Source organism: Gymnoscopelus braueri (genome assembly GCF_963280865.1).
Source record: "Gymnoscopelus braueri genome assembly, chromosome: 17".
NCBI lineage: Eukaryota > Metazoa > Chordata > Actinopteri > Myctophiformes > Myctophidae > Gymnoscopelus > Gymnoscopelus braueri.
Genome location: NC_137617.1, coordinates 32,691,033 through 32,713,636, shown reverse-complemented (window position 1 = coordinate 32,713,636; position 22,604 = coordinate 32,691,033). Strand labels below are relative to the sequence as shown.

General features: G+C 40.7%; 2 protein-coding genes across 2 annotated transcripts in view; one reads left to right on the top strand and one right to left on the bottom strand.

Annotated features, from left to right (window-relative positions):
* Positions 1 to 2,706: 2,706 nt before the first annotated feature.
* Positions 2,707 to 3,744, bottom strand: LOC308105089 (beta-1,3-galactosyltransferase 2-like; the record flags this gene model as incomplete). The annotated part of the gene is made up of 1 exon (XM_080455721.1): positions 2,707 to 3,744. The coding sequence occupies one exon, from the start codon at positions 3,742 to 3,744 to the stop codon at positions 2,707 to 2,709; it is 1,038 nt and encodes a 345-aa protein (XP_080311847.1).
* Positions 3,745 to 13,948: 10,204 nt separating this feature from the next.
* LOC308104650 (myosin heavy chain, fast skeletal muscle-like) overlaps positions 13,949 to 22,604 on the top strand; it is a gene marked incomplete at its 5' end in the record, with an annotated part of 28,489 nt that continues 19,833 nt past the window's right edge. The window contains 17 exons of the mRNA XM_080455112.1: positions 13,949 to 14,152; positions 15,534 to 15,677; positions 16,454 to 16,610; positions 16,754 to 16,781; positions 16,909 to 17,014; positions 17,108 to 17,200; positions 17,306 to 17,369; positions 17,467 to 17,565; positions 17,663 to 17,766; positions 18,187 to 18,325; positions 19,060 to 19,178; positions 19,474 to 19,623; positions 19,715 to 19,885; positions 20,472 to 20,790; positions 21,655 to 21,719; positions 21,830 to 21,917; positions 22,438 to 22,555. Of these exons, the coding sequence (XP_080311238.1) occupies positions 13,949 to 14,152; positions 15,534 to 15,677; positions 16,454 to 16,610; positions 16,754 to 16,781; positions 16,909 to 17,014; positions 17,108 to 17,200; positions 17,306 to 17,369; positions 17,467 to 17,565; positions 17,663 to 17,766; positions 18,187 to 18,325; positions 19,060 to 19,178; positions 19,474 to 19,623; positions 19,715 to 19,885; positions 20,472 to 20,790; positions 21,655 to 21,719; positions 21,830 to 21,917; positions 22,438 to 22,555 (2,168 nt within the window). The remainder of the gene's footprint in view (positions 14,153 to 15,533; positions 15,678 to 16,453; positions 16,611 to 16,753; positions 16,782 to 16,908; positions 17,015 to 17,107; positions 17,201 to 17,305; positions 17,370 to 17,466; positions 17,566 to 17,662; positions 17,767 to 18,186; positions 18,326 to 19,059; positions 19,179 to 19,473; positions 19,624 to 19,714; positions 19,886 to 20,471; positions 20,791 to 21,654; positions 21,720 to 21,829; positions 21,918 to 22,437; positions 22,556 to 22,604) is intronic.

Here is a 22,604-nt window from a genome sequence, read left to right as displayed (position 1 = left end):
ACTTGCCTTGCCTCCTCCACTGAATCCTTGTCAGCCAATAATTACTGGGTCTCCCCCATGTTCCTCAGGGTATCATTCAGTGCCTTGACAGCAGACATTCAGTAGAAGAGAGGCCTCAAGAACCGCCTGCGTATCCTGCTTGTAAACCTCCTGGTTATGATGGGAACACAGAGCCGGGCTACCAGCCCTAATAGTGTGGAGAGCAGCAGAACCAGGAGCACAAGCAGGACACGCAGGGTGTTCTTGAGGCCTCCTGCATGTCCTCCTTCTACTGCTCCTATCTCCCTGCAGGTGTTCTGGCATGAAGCATTGCTGTTATATTCATCTGTTGTATCACAGCAGTCACAGATTCCATCATTGACACGGGAGGAAGGAATGAAAGCTGGTCGGAAACCTGCATTCGTGCAGTGGAATCTGCCATTGGGACAAGCAGCTGTGCCTGGCTCATCGGATCCGTCCGTGCAGTCACAGTAATCGTCATTGACTCTATCAAAGGAAATGGTACGAGAGCCATCCAAGCAAGTAAACGGTTCATTTTCCTTATAGAACTGAATCTTTGATAAAGGAACACCGTGGCGGCGCTGAACCTCCACTGATGAGACGGCTCCCACAGTGAGCAATAATAGCATGTACACACTGAACATGATGATCACAAACAGGTCAGACTGGGGGCCAGGCCAGCGTTAGCTAGTATTTCTCAGAGCACTGTTGCCCAATTAATTTGGCTTGCCTGATGTGCAATCTATGACGATGAAAATATATTATCTGCTAGGGCAGTTGTTTTTTTTACCACATGAATCCTTGCATCCCTATTCTGTGCATGTCATAATAGGTTAACATTGGGTGAAAGTTCTTCCGTTTTTTAATCCGTGCGCCTCATGCAATAAACGGAATTTGTTTTTTCATCCCTGTGCTTCATGCAGGACCCGAATTATACTTTAGTACCCGGACCCGTCCCTTCCACTGCATGGCATCTGGTGGCTGCCACTTGCACTGCAGTCACGCTGGTGAGAGATTATCTGCCCGTGAACTTCAAAGGGATCTGGCTTTGCGTCAAGCAGCCGAAGCCGAGGTATGGATCTGAATAAACCTTGTATGGTACGGAGAAAACACTATAAAACATTTATTAAAGTGTAAAGTTTGATTCTGGCTTCACTCTGAGACGGCGGGTCTTTAGCCTATATACAGTCTGACGAGGGTGTCATGTTATCCCCGGTGATGTCATGATGAGTAAGCCAATCCACATCAAGCCCCCAGGACCGAGGACAAGTGAACCATGAACGAGTGAAAAGGGCTCGACCAATGGGCTCGATCGAGGTTCTTGCTGGTTCATATGTTAATTCGTCAATGTGTGTCTTTGAGTTGTGTTTGTATTAGTTTATGGTCAAGTGTGGCATTGTTAGTGTTGTGACTTGGGGCATGCTGATCCACTGTGGCCTGCTGGAACAGCCCAGACCCATAGAGAGAGAGAGTTCTGACACACGAATGACTGAATGACACGTTCATTTCCCTATGAATACTGCAAAAACGGCCGGCGGATTATAACAAATAAATTGAGAGTGTATAGCAGACATGTTGTTGGTCATGTTAATTTAAAAAATCACACCCAGTGTGAAGTGGGCGGTGTGGTCATCACAGTGATGGAAGCTCACTTTAAAATTTTAAGTGCATAGTCTTATTTATAGGTTATTAATTTCATCATGTGTCTCGCTAGCCAATCACAGTGCTGAATAGAGTCAGCCAATAGAGTCAGCAAATCACAGTACAGCTAGGGGTGTACTAATGTAGGGGTGTACTAATGTATGAGCCAATCACAGTACAGTGAAGGGTGTACTAATGAGGTGTCCCAACCCCACTTATAGGGGCGGCTACACCGACCAAAAAGTATTTTTGAGCGGTGCAACCGCTCCTATAAGAGGGTTTAGGACCCATCCGGGGTCGTGAAAATGTGTCTTTCGCTGTGACGCCATGCTGTGGAAAACACGCCCATAGGCTAAGCTTTGTAGGACGCGCTGTGATTGGCTAGCGAGACGCATGATGAAATTAATAATAATGTAAAAAATGTAAGCACATCACTTTGCAGGACGTGCTGTGATTGGCTACCGAGATGCATGATGAAATTAATAACTCATAAATAGCACCGCTCACTTCACTTTTTTTTTTACTTTTATTATAAAGAGTGTAAAATAGTGTAATTAAAACGGCCATTTCCAATGCATTTCAGATGGGTGACGTCAGCTAGATCTTATCTCTGACGCGTTGTTTTGGGTCGGCCCTTTCCGAGGTGGTGGGAGGGATTTTCTGAATTTAGGCCACTAGGCACTTGTTTCTTCTGACAGCTCTCAACACAGACCCTTTCAGTCTATAGTTGCATTGGCAAATATTTTCACAACTTTGTAACAATTAAAGATTAAAGATTTACCTAGAGCCAGGACAACAAACTTCTACCAGTTTGTAGAACAAAAAATGTGTTTAGAAAAATAGGTCAATGGGACAGAGGTTCTTCCCTGGTCTGGTGTGCGTGCACATTTTCACACCAATGGTGCCGGAGATTATCTGTACACAGGAGCGAAAACATAGTCTCTGGCCTTCAGCCGTCCGGCCTGGTGGAGACAATAAAAACAAATAAAACATGTTTTCGCTATTATGAGCTCAACCCCACGGTATGCATCACATAACCATATGGGAAGCGGTCATTGTCCAACCCTAGCTCTGGTCCATAGCGTTAGAAGGAGTTAGGCGCTTGTCGCCCTGCATTTTGTGCCAGTACTGCAGCAGCTGACTGGGATTAAATCTGTGGACTGTAACCATGTTGTTGTACTTGAATCTGGAGTAGGGCAATCCCCAGGAGTTGAACAGCCCGTTGGGCGGAGGTGTGGGCTTGATCCCTAGCCTGGCCAGGCAGGCTCCGACATACACATCCTCAAAACGCAGGAGGGGAATGCTCAGAGAAGCGTTGTACATTTCCGTCGCCAAGTCTCCGGAGAACACATAACCCGGCCCAGAGCAGTAGGTGGGGTACATGTTGCTTGGGTAGTCTTCTGGGGGCATGTAATACTTCTTGTTCCGTTTGTTTCGGATTGGCCTAACGCCCCCCATGATCGCGCCTGTAATGTAGTTTGTCTTGGGTTTCAGTTCAGGTCTCAGCAGCTTGTGGATGAGGTAATCGGTGTTGACAAGCACGTCACTGTCAACTTTCATAACATAGCTGGCCCGTGGGCAATGCATGGCCACCCAATTCATCCCCATCAGTACCTTAATAGTCAGGTTGTGGTAGGTATCCAAAAAATCCTGCTGAACGATATCGTGGTGCCTCTGGCTCTCAGACTCCAGGGTCTTCTGCTGTAGGCGTCCTAGCTCGCCTTCCTTCACCCCCAACAGGAACAGCCGGATGACTCCAAGGCCTGGAGCGAGGCCCTCATTGCCCCACGTCTGCCGTATGACATTCCGTGCCTCTACTTGATGAGCCTCGGTGAGTATCAGAAACACTAGGAATGGTGGTGGCTCGCCCTCTGGACATTTGTTTGACTCCTTAATGATGTAGGGGAACGGTCCGGGAGTTAGTGACTCCTGGGTGACCCCTGTGAGGCCACCTGGGTGGTCGCTCTCTTCATTTGGCTTGGCATTACCTGGAGAGTACTCTCTCCGCCAGCCCTCATGGACCAGAAAGACCAGAATCCCCAGAAACGAGAGACACAGAAGTGCAGCGATGTGCTTACAGTAGTGGCGTCCCTTCCACTGCATGGCGTCTGGAGGCTGCCACTTGCACTGCAGTCCCGCCGGTGAGAGATTATCTGCCCGTGAACTTCAAAGGGATCTATGGCTTTGCGTCAAGCAGCCGAAGCTGAGGTATGGATCTGAATAAACCTTGTATAGTACGGAAAAAACACTATAAAAAAATTAAAGTGTAAAGTTTGATTCTGGCTAAAGACCCGCCGTCTTTAGCCTATATACAGTCTGACGAGGGTGTCATGTTATCTCCGGTGATGTCATGATGAGTCAGCCAATCCACATCAAGCCCCCAGGACCGAGGACAAGTGAACCATGAACGAGTGAAAAGGGCTCGACCAATGGGCTCGATCGACTCGGAGGTTCTTGCTGGTTCATATGTTAATTCGTCAATGTGTGTCTTTGAGTTGTGTTTGTATTAGTTTATGGTCAAGTGTGGCATTGTTAGTCTAGTGTGTGCTTGCTTATGACGTTGTCGTGTATGGTTTTGAGTTTTATAAAAAAGGAAAAAAAACTGGTGGAAAGCAACTAAGTAGGCCTACATTTACTCAAGTGCTGTACTTTAAGTACAATGTTGAGGTACATTTACTTGATTGTTTTCCATTTTCGGATACTTTTATAGGCTACTTCTACTCCACTACATCTCAAAGCCAAGTGTTGTACTTTCTGCTCCACTACAATTATTATGACAGCTCTATAGTTACTATAGTCACTTTGCAGATTGAGATTATTATTGCAAAGTTATTAGACACTTTGTTTTTATACCACACTGTGCTCCGAAAATAGCAGATCTACAAGCTCACAGTGCGTCTCATTGTTAGCTTGTAGATTTTAATAGCTCATTTATTGTAGAAACTAGAGCCATGTTTTAATATTTCATGAACTGAGTGAACACTCAGATGTATTGACAACTTCCACTTGTATTTATTCATTTCGGCCACACGGGGGCGACAAAGACTGTTGAATGAAAACAGATCAACAGAGTCAGATCTTTGCTGTAAACATGAACACACTACTTACTTACTTACTTCATGCCTGATTTTATATGTGGTTGTGCGCCAGTGTCTTGCACCGAAAATAGTTGATTTACAAGCTAGAGAGAGAGAGAGAGAGAGAGAGAGAGAGAGAGAGAGAGAGAGAGAGAGAGAGAGAGAGAGAGAGAGAGAGAGAGAGAGAGAGAGAGAGAGAGAGAGAGAGAGAGAGAGAGAGAGAGAGAGAGAGAGAGAGAGAGAGAGAGAGAGAGAGAGAGAGAGAGAGAGAGAGAGAGAGAGAGAGAGAGAGAGAGAGAGACTTTTATATAAGGCCTAAAATAGGTGGAAATAGAAAACGGTTGACTTTTCTGAGCTATATTCACTTGTAATTTTGGTCCTACTCTTTACTAAGGGTAGAACAAAATGTGACATTGTTTTCTGACATCATTAAGATGTCCTCTTCATTAAATGGATGGTCAGAAGTTTAACTTTTAGGCTACTGCAAAAAAAAGTCATAAAATTCAGCCATGAAGTGACTCACCACTGCAAAGCAAATGCCAAGTCGATCCTTTCTCATTTTCTACCTGCTGGTTGTTTTTACATCATACGTGCACAGATGGTCTACATATTGTCCCTATATCCCAAAGCAACCAGGATGCCAATATTTGGTTCTATTGTGAATCAGCAGCCTTTTATTTAAGGCCTTATTTAATAGTTGAAAATTGCATTTTACTGTAATACTAATTGTAATACTAGTCCTACAGGACAAAACTTGACCTTGTTTTTCCATAACTTTGACTTGTCCTCTTCATTAAATGGATGGTCAGAAGTGTGTGTGTCATATTTGCACAGATTGTGTACCGGTACAGGAGCCCAACATCCAAAACAACCATAAAGATATGTCAAGCTATGCTGTATTGTGAACCAGCAGGCTTTTATAGGCTCCTAGGCCTTGTTAAATAGTATATTATAAAGTTGTTGTTTTTCTTATATATTAATACTGTAAAATGCCTACAAACAAAATGACTGCTTAATAACAGGAAATATATTCTGATACCATGTTTTTACCCACTTCATATTCATGTGGAATCTAAGGTTGTGTCTCAGGTAGGCCTAATATCTCTATGCCTCAAAACATCTGGAATGACAAAATATTGTTCTACTGTATAAGCCTTCTATGGTAGCCACTAGCCAGACTTAAAGGGCAAGACCACTTTGGTAGAGGTTTGGGTTGTGTAGTTACCTACTTACCTTGCCATGATGTAACTCCAAAGGAGAAATCTAAAATAATTGCTCCATTGATAATACTTTGTACAGTAAAACAGCTCACAAAAAAGTCACTCTTTAAGCACATAAACGAATGCAAACAAAGCTGATTCATACAATATAGAACATCTCAAAACACAGTACTGTTTTTTTTAAATAAAAATGTCAACTTCCTATTGATTTTGCTACTTTTATTAAGAAGAGATCCTGGACTGGATCCACAGATCCGGATCTTCAAATAGTAAAATCAGCAGGAAGTTGACATTCTTATTAAAAAAACAAACAGTACTGGGCTTGGTGATCTTCTATATTGTCTGAATCAGCTTTGTTTGTGTTCATTTATGGGCTAAAATGAGTGACTTTGAGATCTGTTTTACCGTACAATGTAAGTCATTGATTGAGGAGTATATTTTGAATGATCAATTTCTAATCAATTTTTTTTAAATTTATTGTCCACGTTTGGAGTTACATCATGGCAAGGTATACTACACACCCAAACCTCTACCAAAGTGTTTTTGCCTTTCAAAATGCAGCATGGGCGAAGTAGAATACTACTGTGTGTGCCATTCGTAATGAATAATCATCAATCAGCAGCTTATTCTCAATTTCATGTATTAATTTACTTTTTTTGAGCAGTTTGGGGGGAACTGACTGACTGGGGGTGAAATTGTTTTCCATGAGCTGCTGATTGATGATCATTCATTAAAAATGGCATACAATACGTTTGTGCATTCTACAGCATGTACTTAAGCCATACTGCATTTAGGCTTTGTGGGCTTGTAGAACACAATGTTGTCATTCCTGATGCTTTGAGGTGTTGTAGAGAGATTAGGCCTACCTGAAGAATCATAGTTTCCATATGAAGTGGACAAGTATGCGAGTGCCGCGCTATGAGCTTGTAGATCTGCTATTTTTGAATGGTCAAAGAAATATTAAAATGGCACACGGACGCGTTCCTGGATTGAATGGGGTAAACCCTGGCACCCCTGTGTAGTCAGTTACTTATCAGTTTGTCATTCCGACGTCAGTGTGGTTACGGGCCTTATACGCCTCTTCTGTCAGGCCTGCGCTAGTGTGGAGCAATGGTGTAAAGTAACGAAGTACATTTACTCAAGTACTGGACTTAAGTACAATGCTGAGGTACTTTTACTTTACTGGAGTATTTCCAATTATCAGTACTTTTACTTCTACGTCTATACTGTACTTTTACTCCACTACAATTTGAAATTTTAGTGAGTTACTTTGCAGATATAAATTATTACATTATAAAACATACATTAACCACTTTAGCCCTATTTTATACATGCTATTTGAAAATAGTTTTTGCATTTTCAAACATTTTAGTACTTTTACTTTTGGTACTTTAAGTACATTTTGATACCAATACTTTTGTACTTTTACTCAAATACATTTTTTATTTCGGACTTTTACTTGAGTATTTCTACATTGCAGTATTGATACTTTTACTTAAAGGGATATTTCACTTTCAAAAAAACTTTTGGTCATTTTATCGTCTACTCAGGCTTTTGTGAATGCCCCAGACCGTTTTTAAGTTGCTCGATTCAGTATTTAGACATTTGATATTCATTTTATCAGACACGCCCCCTTCCTATACAAACCCATTGTAACTTCAAACTCCATTTTAACCATGTTAGATTCATCAAACACCCGTCCTTGGTTCTGGTGACTCACCCTGCCCCTAATACGCGAGGGGGCCGTGTTTTTTCAATTACTTTTTTCATTTATTATTATTTTAATTTTTTTAAATTGAAAAAATAAAATACAATAAAGAAATAAAATAAAATAAATGAAAAAAAGAATTGGAAAAACACGGCCCCCTCACGCATTAGGAGGGCAGGGTGAGTCACCAGAACCAAGGACGGGTGTTTTCGACGAATCGGAGTTTGACGTTACGGGTTAATGGGTTTGTATAGGAAGGGGGCGTGTCTGATAAAATGAATATCAAATATATAAATACAGAATCGAGCAACTTAAAAACTGTCTGGGGGGCTCACAAAGGCCTGAGTAGATGATAAAATGACCAAAAGTTTTTTTGAAAGTGAAATATCCCTTTAAGTAAAACATTTGAGTACTTTTTCCACCACTGGTGTGGGTCAGCTCTTGTTAGCTTTTGTTTGTGAATAAACCTGACAGAATGAGTGGTGTTTTCCCAATTATTTGGGGGTCCACTAACTTGGGGTCCCCGGCCTTTACAGGATGGGAATGGCTGCTGGCGTAGACTACAATTGTGGTGTCAACGTACAGAAAGGAAGCTTCAGCCTGCTGGCTTCAAGCCAAGGTCATGCCTGCATCATGGGATAACATTGATAAACCCTAATGTGGTTAATGTGCTAATTTGTTCTCAACTTCTCTCGCACTCAGGTGAAGAATCTGCCGGAAATGGACGACACCATTGTGACATCATCCAAGGTGATACTGGCCCTCCAAGAGGCTGACCAGCTGAAGGCATGGAAGAGTACAAAGTCAAGCTAGAGCAGCAAGTTAATTATATGAGTTTGAGACCAATTGCCTTGCAGAAAACATACACAGTAAGTCCCAAAGTGTTAACTACCCCCACAATCCCTACTTCTTGATCATTTAAAGTTACATTAACTGACTGGATTGTGCAGCATAAAATGAGTGCCAGTCTAATTTAATTTTGTATTAACAAACAGGTGGCCACTAGATGGCGTTTGGTTGACTGTTTCAAACCCACTTCAAATGTTTTGTTGTGTGACAAGTAAAGGTATAAATTGGGCTGTCTTAACAGTATTGTTCCTTGGCTGTGCTATTATCCTCTTGTCAGAAGACTTGCATGAAGCATAACGAGTTAACTCTTACTTTCCTTGTTCTTAACTTTGATTTGGTCACAGAACGCAAACCTCCCCAACTGCAAGTACAAGCTGGATGCAGATGTGACAGACTGACTGCTGAAGTGGAGGACACAATCCAAAAGGCTTGGAACACAGAATAAAAGTCCAAGAGGGTAATCACTGATTCGAATATGTCACAGTGACAGACTAAACTGTCATTGCCTTGTGCTATATTCATGACATAACATTATATGAAGCCACTTTACATTTTTTTGGGGGGCATGCTGGAGTCGGGGTCCAAACCAGCCATTTGGTTTAATTGTGTTTATTACCACATCACCCAGTGCACCAGTCATCACTTGATATATCTGGCACTGCTGTTGAATAACACGGCAATAATGCCTGTTGCTTATGCTGTTGTTTCACTGTGAAAATGAGGATGAGGAAGACCCTGGAGGTCTCAGTTAAAGATCTGTACTACTGTCTGGATGAGCCTGAACAGTGTTAATTTTGACAGAATTTACAGCGATTTAGTTTTAAGTCATAGTCATATTTAAGTCATAATCTAAATAAAGGGTCAATACACTCTCCTGTTGAAACCCCTTAATGTTGCTGTCAGACGGAAAGAAGCAGCTGGTGTACTGAAGGAGGCACGTGGTTGTCTATACCCTCCCCTGGCCGACAGTGTGTGGGTTTGCAGCGACAGGGACCACAGTACACATGATTGGCAATGACTAGATTGGGGAGAAAAGGGGGGGTACTAGGTAGTATATAGCTGGACTGGGCCACAGAAATAAGGTTAAGTTTAGTCTTTTACATTATTGTGTTATGTTCAACATTTTCAATGAATGTGTATGTGTTGCAGTGTATGACCTGTTAAAATAAGTAAGCCTTGCCGAGCCATGTTGGCCCATACTGTAGGTTGGGGGCCTATCTCCAGTTGCTGTAGCGCGATGCGGCTTGATGTACAAGTACTACATCTCCCAGCCATGATATACAAGTACATCCCCTGGACATGACGCTATAGTACGTCGCAGGGACTTACTCCCAATTCCAACCCTTGATGCTGAGTGCCAAGCAGGGAGGCATTGGGTCCCATTTTTGTAGTCTTTGGTGTGACCCGCGGTCAGGGAAACCCGACCTCCCAATCTCAGTGTGGACACTCTAACCGCAAGGCCACTGAGCTGGTGTATGGCCTGTTAATGTGACATATATGGTTGATTGGTCGTTACAGGAAGAGTACTTACACATGCGCCCAAGCTATGTCAGATGCAACACGAGCTGGAAGAGTCATCACTGAAACCCAGGTCAACCAGATGAGAGCAAAGACCAGGCATGTTTGAAATTTCATGTTCAGTCTAATATATTTTCAACAGGATGAAACTGTTGTACTTTCTGCATTGTCATGATATGTTATTGACTTGCTAAATCAAATAAAAGAAAAATCACAAATACAAAGTCATCTTAAAATAACATCATTGCGTTAAAAACAAAACAACTGTCAAATAATTAGTGTGGGCAACCAGACTAGTACTCTTCCGACTGTATTATTCTTTCTAGATAAACTTTATTTTGATTCGCTATTTCTCCCACAGTTTTTCCCAATTTCGTGCCATCTTTCAAAATGACCGGCTTCTTTGACCGGCTACTTTGCTAAGAGATTGACCGGCTACTTTGCTAAGAGATTGGTTACATAGTTTAATTAGTGTGGTTGCCCGAATGGGCAACTCTAGCCCATTTGCGTCTGGATAGATTTTCCGCTATTTTGAATTTTCTTCAAAACACACTTTTAACTCCTCCTCCCACATATTTTTTCCAAATTTCACAAAAATCGGTACACATGATCTCTGGACCCTAGCGATAAACATATCCAAACGGCATTTTGATAGTCCTTACCGTTCGTCCGTAATTGGCTTCCAAAGTTAGTGGGAGGGGCCCGTTTTACAAAGAATGCCAAAAATCACGAACGAAACAGCCAATCAATCCCAAATGTAAATCACATGTCGAGGGTGGTTTACTCAACAAATCCCCAAAAGCATTTCCACTTTGATCCATAGGGGGCGCCAAAAATGCACAAAATGTAACCGTTTGACCCAAAAACATGATTTTTGGGGGGATCAGTTCTCTCAAAAAGAAAAGCAAGTGATCTCAGGAGTGACATGACGATGTCATTGGCCCGCTACATTTGTGGGAGGGGCCTGTTTCTTCAGTGGGAGGGGCCTATTTCCTCAAATCAAAACGGCACGTGTCACGAACGTGGGATCCGATTGGCACCGAATTCGAATCGCACGTTGCGCGGCCTCCGACGGTATTCCTCCAGGCGTATTCCTCGAGTCCCGGCGGCCGCGACCCGCGACCCGCGTCGGCGCAACCACACTTTGCAATTGCGACGCGTCTAGTTTTCCTGTACTGTGCTGACAGCCTGCTGACTCTGAGAAGACCTTGCAGTGATGTCATCGCACGTCCAATTCAAGTTATCTACTGTAGTTAGCAAACGCTATCGTGCTGTGAACTGTAGTGAACTTGTCTCTGGAATGTATTGACATATATTCAAAACATCGAATTTCTCATTCAGGTTACAAAAAAACGAAATCCTTCAGAGATAAAATTACAAAGACAGCCTATCGTGCTACAGTAGTGGCCTCATGACAACCTAATTAATTGATCAAAATAGTAATTAATTGATTGCGTAGTTAATTAGCAAATGAATGAATTTTCCACTTGATATATCATTTGTACAATAGAAACCCATGTATGTGGAGCCTGCACGGGCTGGCAGGCGGGTCAGAGAAGTCACCTTAACAGATAATATGTTTCAAGCCAGTAGTGTGTGGGGTTTTAAGCCCCTAACTTATATCCAAATCCATCATGGCCTGTGCGCTCAGTTTGAGTCTAATTTGAGAAACTCTACTGTTTGTAGAGATCAGGGCAGATCCTCAGGAGAATGCCTGCTGACATTTGCAGTATGGGCTTCCCCACAATATCTCCAATGTCAGCAATCCACACACACCACCTAAAGCTAGCATGAGATCAATGGATTAAGCACGATTAAGGCCCATAATCAGAAGACAATCTGGGCCAATCAGGGACAGGGAAGCATTTCCTTTCACGGAGGCATGATGCCATTAGTTGCGTGACTCCATTTTCAGACCCATTTGTTCAGTTTACTATACAGACTATACAGCAGTATTTTACTTTAATTTATTTTTCAGACATCGTCATGTCGTAAATGACGTCAAAACACGACGACGTCGTGTTTTGCGCCCATAGGAAATGGGCGCAAAACATACTTTTCAGGAAACGGGAAAAGATAACCTGTGTTCCAATGGAGCCAATGTAGTTATTATTTAGTGGCAAGCTCTTGTTTATAGCCTACCTTCCATTGGTTAAATATTTATAAAACAGACAGACTTAACCACTTTCAACTGGACTGGCAGGTCTACAAGCTCGTGTTGAAATGCGGCACGTTGTGAGCTTGTAGATCGGCTGTTTTATCTACTTTTGCGCGTCACGGTCATACGGCGAAGTATAAAATAGGGCATTAATTAAAACATAAAAAAGATGAAATAGGCCTATGGAGATGCATTTCTGACCGACAGCGACAATAATGCTATCGGCATCTCAGAGTCTTCATCATAGCAGGAATTTCAATTATCTTGGTGGCTGATTGAAACCTAAGCCTCACATGGAATAACAATAAACATCTGCAAGTCTTACATACTGCAGGATCACACTGAGATTTTAATCAGGCCTCCTGGGTGTTCATTTAACTCGCAGAGTGAAATGTCCACTCAGGCTTTTGCAGTGTCGTTTGGATCAATAACATTGTGCAGTGTTTTGAGCAGTGGTGGAAGTAACTAAGTACATTTACTTAAGTACTGTACTTAAGTACAATTCTGAGGTATTTGTACTTTACTTGAGTATTTCCAATTTCCAATACTTTTACTTCTACTCCACTACATCTCAGAGGCAAATATTGTACTTTTACTCCACTACAATTATTTGAAAACTTTAGTTACTAGTTACTTTTCAGATATAAACTATGATATAATGAAACATACATTAACCACTTTAGCCCTATTTTATACCTAGGCTATTTGAAAATAGCAGATCTACAAGCTCACAACGCGTCGCATCGCGACGCGTTGTGAGCTTGTAGATCGGCTATTTTCAAATATTTAGTACTTTTACTTTTGGTACTTTAAGTACATTTTGATGCCAATACCTTTGTACTTTTACTAAAGTAAATTTTTAATTCTGGACTTTTACTTGTAACAGAGTATTTTTATATTGCAGTATTGGTACTTTTACTTAAGTAAAGAATTTGAGTACTTTTTCCACCACTGGTTTTGAGGAGTAGCATTTCTGTTATTATCCATTTCAAACCATTGCCTCACAACTTTGAAACTCATTCTAAAAATAAGCCTAAAATTAGATAAATGTCACAGAACTAATCAGGGAGTGGCTGGGAGTCTCCCGTGCCCAAAATGAGAGGAAGAATGTAAACAGAGGAGTTAATTAAGGGAATAAAAGCGATCCCCCTCCTCTGTCCTTTCAATTGCTGATGAAGCTCAGGGCTACGAGAGAGGTGAGCCTTCATGTTTGTGATTACAATAGAGTAATGTATGAATGAATGATGTCATATTGTACATTACTTTACAATTGCCTTTATCTCATTATCACATTTTCTCAGAGCAGAAAGCATTGCAACAAGACGACACAGTCAAGGTGGGTAAGTGATGTTTCTTATTAAACAATAAGTATTAGTAGGCTTGATATACAGTACATCATTGTTTCAGTAATAGTCTATCATAGGGATGGGACGGTTTAACCGTTTAACCAAAATGTGTGCCAATTGTTCCTCATGCAATATTTTACAATACCTAGTAAAGAAAAAAACATTTGAAGAGAAGAAAACAACCTTACACAATAAGATATAGGCTGTGTATGTTACAATAAACGTCTTAGGCCCTATTTGAACTGCCACGACAGCAACTTTATTTATTGATATGATGTCATAGACGTGGTTACCCGCCCACAATACAAAGGTTAAACGTTTTCCAAAAAAGGTCCAAATGCCCATCCCTACTATCACAGTAAGATAGCATTCACAACAAGAGCCATGATACATGTATCTTTTGTTATAGGTCATTACCATAATTCGTAACCATGAGTACGGATGCAGAGATGGCCATCTATGGGGAGGCGGCCATATACCTCCGCAAGCCAGAGAGGGAGAGGATTGAGGCTCAGAACAGGCCGTTTGATGCTAAGACAGCCTGCTTTGTGATCGATTCAAAACAGCTGTATGTCAAGGGGAACATACAGAAGAGAGAGGGTGACAAAGTCACCGTCAAAAATGCTGCAGGCCAAGTGAGTGCTGAGCCGTTGATGTGATTATTGCATGTTACTCTCAGAGTTAAATGAACACTGAGGATTTTACTGTGTATGTTCTCCAATGCCTTTTTCTAAACTTCAGCCATTCAGTTAATCAACACTTGTTTCTCGTGATTCAAGCTGGTGAGGTTTGTGCCTGTCGAACCTGGACAAAGGTTCAACAGGAGGACAAGTGCTCCTATACAATCCAATACTCCTGATTACATCCGTTTATTCGTGAGAGAATAAACTACTAATTTAACTTTGACCTTTATTTCTGCTATAAGTCTTGTTTAATTATTTTCTTTCTTTAATTCTTTCTTTCTTTTAGAATGCCTTATTGTGCCTTTAAATACTTTTATATATATTTTTTTTGTATTATGTAAAGCACTTTGAATTGCCTTTGTGTATGAAACAGGCTATACATATGAACCTGGCCTTACTTGTAATACAACTGTTCATTTTTCATAATTTTTTTCCAGGTAATTACAGCCCAGACAATTGCATGATTCTTCTAGCCTAGTGTTTCTCAATCTTTTCTGGATCAGGACCCACTTGGCTGCCGTGTTGAGTGGTCAGATGGGTGGGCCGGGTACACTTTCAGAGCATGTTTATTTGTGTTCTGGAACTAACATTAAGTCCCAATTGTCGCTATCACAATGAAAGCAAATTTTGTTATCATTAAAATCTTGTTGTTTTTGACAATTAGTTGGGGGCCCACTTGCAATATATCCTCACGGTCCACCAGTGTTCCCCGGGCCAGTGGTGGGAAAAGTACTCAAATTCTTTACTTAAGTACCAATACTCCAATATAAAAATTACAAGTTACAAGTAAAAGTCCAGAATTCTAAAATGACTTGAGTAAAAGTACAAAATTATTGGCATCAAAATGTACTTAAAGTACCAAAAGTAAAAGTACTAAATATTTGAAAATAGCAGATCTACAAGCTCACAACGCGTCATTGTAGATCTGCTATTTTCAAATAGCCTAGGTATAAAATAGGGTTAAAGTGGTTAATGTATGTTTCATTATATCATAATTTATATCTGAAAAGTAACTAGTAGCTAAAGTTTTCAAATAAATGTAGTGGAGTAAAAGTACAACATTTGCCTCTGAGATGTAGTGGAGTAGAAGTAAAAGTATTGGAAATTGGAAATACTCAAGTAAAGTACAAATACCTCAAAATTGTACTTAAGTACAGTACTTAGTTACTTTCCACCACCACTGTCCCCGGCCCACAGGTTTGATAACCACTGTTCTAGCCCTCGGATGAACGGATGAAGATTTGAGTATTAATGCATGCCGACCATTATCACCTTCCTCGTTTTATTGTTTCTCCGTTATGGGAAATGACTCGTCATTGTCACCATTTCCAAGGTTGTGACGGTGACGGACGACGACGTGTGTCCCATGAACCCACCAAAGTTTGACAAGATCGAGGACATGGCCATGATGACCCACCTCAACGAGCCGTCCGTGCTGTACAACCTCAAAGAGCGCTACGCAGCATGGATGATCTATGTGAGCACTGAGCAGCATGTTGTTTCACCCCCTTCCTGTATATATCAGAGGTTCACAACCTTTTCAGGAACAGGGAACCACTTAAAGATCTCTAAAGGGCCCATCAGATGGGTGGGCCTGTACAGAGGTGGACATTTACCTAGTATGTTTATCTTAACGATCAATCAATCGGCTTGGATCAATGGAACGTAGTATATGTTCTATAGGTATCACAATGAAAACTCACTTTCCAAGGTTTTAAAGAAAAAAATACCATGACCATTAAAGGGATAGTTCACCCCATGGAGACTTGAAGTCATGGATATTTTTTTTAGTTTTTGTCACATTCCTAAGCCAATTATTTGATGACCAGTGGACCGGTAGGCAGCGGTTCCGGTAGGAGACACCAAAGGAGACACGGAGACACAAAGGAAACTCTTTGTGTCTCCTACCGGAGCCGCCATGGCGGTCATCATATTATTGGCTTAGGAATGCGACAAAAATGTAAAAAATATCCAGGAATTCAAGTCTCCATGGGGTGACTAATCGATAGGAAAAAAAAGTCATTTTGGGGGTGAACTATCCCTTTAATACTATTATTATTATTATAATTTGTATTAATGTTATATTATCAATATAATATTAGTGTTTTGCCAAATATTTTGGGGCCCACTCCCCACTTATATATCCTCAGGGTTGGGAATAGTTGGGAATAGTTGCTGTGTATACCGTATGTCCTTGCGAGCAACACAAAACAAAATTGATCCAGGTGATTTATTGGCTCGTGTGTATTTCAGACCTACTCTGGGCTCTTCTGTGTCACTGTGAACCCCTACAAGTGGCTGCCCGTGTACAGCGCGGCCGTGGTGTCCGCCTACAGAGGGAAGAAACGCATGGAGGCTCCGCCTCACATCTTTTCTATATCCGACAACGCCTATCAGTTCATGCTCACTGGTAAAGAGTACAGTTAGGCCCCGAGTACAGTGGGAAAGGCTGATGTATCACTCTCGTTTCCACATTAATGTTCCGTAACTTCCGTTCGATTTTACAGTATAGTTGCAGTGAGCATGTTATTTAAAAACTGTTCTTCTTCACAGATAGAGAAAACCAGTCTATCCTGATCACGTAAGCTACGTAATGTTAATTCAGGCCAGCTTCCTCTTATATATTGCAGAACAGATACAAATGACAAAAACTGAACTTTCGGACTTACTTTGGACTCTTTTTTTTATCCTATTGCTTTGGCGCTTAGTGGAGAATCTGGTGCAGGGAAGACTGTGAACACCAAGCGAGTTATCCAGTACTTTGCAACAATTGCAGTGTCTGGGGACAAGAAGAAAGAAAGTGGTAAAATACAGGTGAATGAAACAAACATTGATAACACACACAAAAACACTTGTTTTTCACAATGCTTATGATTGAACCACATGAATGTGAATTGCGTCTGACAGGGTTCGCTAGAGGATCAAATCATTGCAGCAAACCCCCTGCTCGAGGCATATGGCAATGCCAAAACAGTGAGGAATGACAACTCATCCCGCTTTGTGAGTTATTAAGCAGTCAGACCACAAATATTGCACCAGTTTTGTTTATTTTTTTTTGGGGGGGGGTTCTCATTCAATAAAATGTCATATTTATCTTGCAATCAGGGCAAATTCATCCGGATTCACTTCGGAACCACGGGGAAACTGGCTTCAGCCGACATTGAGACATGTGGGTCTGCGCCAAAATTAACGTATATACATTGTGACACTATTATCATGCATGTTCAACATGTACAGTGGTTCATTCTTTAAACATTTTTATACAGACCTCTTGGAAAAGTCCAGAGTGACGTTTCAGCTCGCAGATGAGAGAAGCTATCACATCTTTTATCAAGTGATGACCAACCACAAGCCAGAGCTGATCGGTACTAAATCACACGGAAACCTTAATCTTAATAGCGGCAGATACACTAGCTTAGCTTTGTCAAAAAGTAAAAATTCACTAATAGCTATGTTTCACAGAGATGATGCTCATCACCACCGACCCCTATGACTTCCCCATGATTAGCCAGGGTCAAATCACAGTGGCTAGCATCGATGACAAGCAGGAACTGGTGGCTACAGATGTAAGTGGTCATATTTGTGCCGTGGTTAAAAGGTGAAAACTTGCTTATATATATGTGTGTAACATTAAATGACTTGCTTTCAACATCTCATCTTGACAGTTGATCAGTGGTGGAAAAAGTACTCAATTGCTTTACTTAAGTAAAAGTATCAAAATATATACAGAGCTGAAGTGGTATGTTTTGTAATAATAATCCAAATCTACAAAGTAACTAGTACTAAAGGTTTTCAAATAATTGTAGTGGAGTAAAAGTACAATATTTGGATCCGAGATGTAGTGGAGTAGAAGTAAAAGTATTGGAAATTGGAAACACTCAAGTAAAGTACAAATACCTCAAAATTGTACTTAAGTACAGTACTTAAGTAAATGTACTTAGTTACTTTCCACCACTGCAGTTGATGTGTTGTAATTCTATTTATAGACAGCTGTAGACATCCTAGGCTTCAACCCAGAGGAGAAGATTGGCATCTACAAGCTGACAGGTGCTGTGATGCATCATGGGAACATGAAGTTCAAACAGAAGCAGAGAGAGGAGCAGGCCGAGCCAGATGGCACTGAGGGTAAAAAAAAATTTTTTTCATCTATGGAAGTTGTCTGCTCACCAATTTAAGAAGGTTCTAAAATCGCTTCTCTTAACAACCAAATATATGGTCTGCCTGATATGATATAATAACATTTTCCCTAGAGGTTTACGTTTTGGTTCCCCTGACTTTTATTGTTGCAATATGTTTTTGCTGATTCTTTTCTCTTTTTTTTTGTAACAGTGTCCATATTTGGTCTTTTCCGTTCTGTTTCTTCATCTGTATGACATGTCTATTAATGTTTAAACTGTAAGGGATGTGTATATATTCCACATTGATGTTAATTTTATCCTATGAATGTACAAATATTCCCGGAGAATGCCTCTTCTCAAGCCCCTGGAGGGTTTTTAGGCATTCTCCTTCACATTTTTACCGAATCTTTGTGTATCATTTTTAAATGTTCTTGTAAGTGATAATAAACAAACAAACAAACAAACAAACAAACAATACTTTTGTGTAACACTCTTGTATGATGGAGTAGGGCATTCATTTATACGAAACAAAACCAAAAAAGTTGAAAATATGGAGATACAAGGTTTCTATCCAACAGCGGCGATATGCTATACATAATGGTACACCAGAGATGCTGATGGATAACATTCAACATACACTGCCTGCCATGATAGCTGTCCAGTTGTCACTATAGCAATACACTGCATTGTAAAACAGTAATGTTGCTGTAATGTCTGTGGCGTTCACATTGTTTATTCCAGTGGCAGATAAAGTTGCCTACCTACTAGGCCTGAACTCTGCAGATCTGCTCAAAGCCCTCTGCTACCCCAGAGTGAAGGTTGGGAACGAGTACGTCACCAAGTCGCAGACGGTCCAACAGGTGACGTACAGCAGTGGTTCTCAAACTTCTCAAAACTTCTAAAAATGTTCGCTTTAAAAAATGTATATATTCAAAGATTTGCACTCATTTTCAAGATTTTTTTCAAAAATAGCAGATCTACAAGCTGATAGCGCGGCACTCTGTGCCACGCTATGAGCTTGTATATCTGCAATTTCTGCATAGCCAAAGTATAAAATATGATTTACAGTAGTTACAGTATCATCTCTGTATCATCTCTGTAAACGCATATTGCCATATTAATAACACGATTGCATTTTGCTAATTCCATTCAAAGGTCCATAACTCAGTTATGGCTCTAGCCAAATCAGTCTATGAGAAGATGTTCCTGTGGATGGTTGTGCGCATCAATCAGATGCTGGACACCAAGCAGCCACGGCACCTCTTCATTGGGGTCTTGGACATTGCTGGCTTTGAAATCTTTGATGTAAGTGACAAGTACACTGCAATGCAAATTCTTCAGCATATAGCATCTTAATATATATACATCATCTCGTTGAAATTGTTTTTTCCCCTAGTTTAACAGTTTGGAACAGCTGTGTATCAACTTCACCAACGAGAAACTGCAACAGTTTTTCAACCACCATATGTTTGTTCTGGAGCAAGAAGAATATAAGAAGGAAGGCATCGAGTGGGAGTTCATTGACTTTGGAATGGACTTGGCTGCCTGTATAGAGCTCATTGAGAAGGTACTGTATAACACTGAACATGTACCGTATAGAGCTGATTTAGAAGGTATGGCTATACCTTTATAGAGCTGATTGGGAAGATATGGCTGCCTGTATAGAGCTCATTGAGAAGGTATAACACTGAACATGTACTAGCAAATCTACAAGCTCACAACACGTCACTTCGCGCCGCGTTGCAAGCTTGCAGATCTGCTATTTTCACTATGCTTCTTAATCATTTTTTTTATTTAATGGAAATAATTTGATTTTATTTTTAAATACGAAAAATGATGAAATTGTTTTTAATTGATGAAAAGTTGTGATTCTTTTGTTAAAACTTTTACAAATATTTTTGAAATAATATGTGATATATATTTTTATGTCCAAAACTGTTACTCTTCAGGAGACAAATTCAAAAATGGCAAAAGTAGCAGATCCACAAGCTCAAAAGCTTTCGAGCTTGTGGATCTGATACTTTTGATGCTTTTGTGTGCTTTTGTGATCAAGTAGGGTGTTAATTTACGGAAAAAAGTCACCTAAAGTTTTTACGATTTATTTTGTATCTCGTCACACTCTTTACTCCCCCCCCCCCCCCTCCCACCACCAGCCAATGGGCATCTTCTCCATCCTGGAAGAGGAGTGCATGTTCCCCAAGGCGTCAGACACCACCTTCAAGAACAAGCTGCACGACCAGCATCTGGGTAAGTCGGTGTGTTTCCAGAAGCCCAAGCCTGCCAAGGGTAAGGCCGAGGCCCACTTCTCCCTGGTGCACTACGCCGGCACGGTGGACTACAGCATCGCAGGCTGGCTCGACAAGAACAAGGACCCCCTGAACGAGTCGGTGGTCCAGCTCTACCAGAAGTCTGCACTCAAGCTGCTGGCTCTCCTCTATGCCAGCTTTTCCTCGACTGACGGTATGATGATGGGTGATAATAAGTCTTTCTTATTCTTCTTTAAAAAGATTTTAAACAATTATTTACATCAGTGGTTCTCAAACTTTTTCATGTCGAGGACCCCCGAAATTGTATTTTGGCCACGGACCCCCATCTGAAAATGTGTTGTGCCAGGGACCCCCCAGAAGAGAAGATTTGTGTTAAAATAAATACAAAATAAAACAATCAACATAGGCTTGCTATGTTGATGAATTGAATACATAGGACCACAATGGAAACAAGTCCCCAGGACTTTTTTTGTGTTATCCTTTTAGCCTGACTGTTACGTGCTGTTTACATTTCTGACTAATAAAGTATTCAATCAATCAATCAATCAATCAATCAATCAATCAATCAAATTCTAGATTTTCCAATACTTTCATGACTTTCACAAAGGTGACGTGCTGTGAACTTGTATATCTGCTACTTTTTAATAGCCAACGTATAAAATATGGATAAAGTGGTTAAAATGATTGTGATGCTGTATTAACACATTTTGCTGGGGACCCCTCCAAGGACCCCTGGGGGTCCCCGGACCCCACGTTGAGAACCACTGTGATAGATGTGATAGTCTTTCTTCTGTAAGATTTTAACCCTTTAAGACCTGAGGCGATTCTTTAAAAAAAATCCTAAGAGTTTTTTGGAAAAAATCTAGATTTAAAAAAAAAAAGATTTAAAAAAAATAGCAGATCTACAAGCTCGTAGCGCGGCACTCGGTGCCGCGCTATGAGCTTGTATATCTGCTATTTTTGAATAGCCAAAGACATCTAAAGTGACACAGATGCGTTCCAGGTCTTCCAGGGTTAAACAATCATTTACGTCATAACCATAACAGTCCATATATCATCCTAAAAGCAGATATAGGAAAGAAAGGTGCCAAAAAGAAAGGGGGATCATTTCAAACGGTCTCAGCTTTGTTCAGGGTATGTGTATGGGTATATATGCCTTCGGTCTTCAACAAACGAACAAAAAAAACCAATGTACCAACTACAAGACACCAGTAGCTCTTGATTACAGTACTGTCCTCCAACAGGAAAACCTGGGCAAGCTGATGGCAAATCTGAGATGCACGCATCCTCACTTTGTACGATGTTTGATTCCCAACGATTTCAAGACTCCAGGTACAAACAGTGAATCGGAATCTGTTACAAGTAAAAGTGTGGTATTTTAAATGTATTTTAAAAGTACAAAAGTATTGGCATCAAAACATACTTAAAACGTACTCAAAACGTACTTAAAGTACTCAATTATGCAGAATGTCCCATTTCACAAGTTCAGTATGTATACAAATCTTTTGAAAATAGCAGATCTACAAGCTCACAGCGCGTCGCGTCGCGACGCGTTTTGAGCTTGTAGATCGGCTATTTTCAAATAGCCAAAGTACATATAAGGCTAAAGTGGTTAATGCATGTTTTGTAGTAATAATCAAAATCTACGAAATAACTAGTAACTAGTTTTCAAATAATTGTAGTGAAGTAAAAGTATAATTTTTGTCTCTGAGATGTAGTGGTACAGTACATGTACACAGTCACTTTCCACCACTGACTGCTAGTGTTATTACAGCATCATTACATGAGTACGACGCTGATTTATGGGTCAGTGTAATCTGAAATGTGGGTTTTTATAATGACTTTGCATCAGGTTTGATGGAGAACCCATTGGTCATCCACCAGCTGAGATGTAATGGTGTTCTAGAAGGAATCAGAATCTGTAGAAAGGGCTTTCCAAGCAGAATTCTGTATGGGGATTTCAAGCAGAGGTATGGACCTGAGGCGATTCTTAAAAATGTTTTCTAAATCCTAACAGTT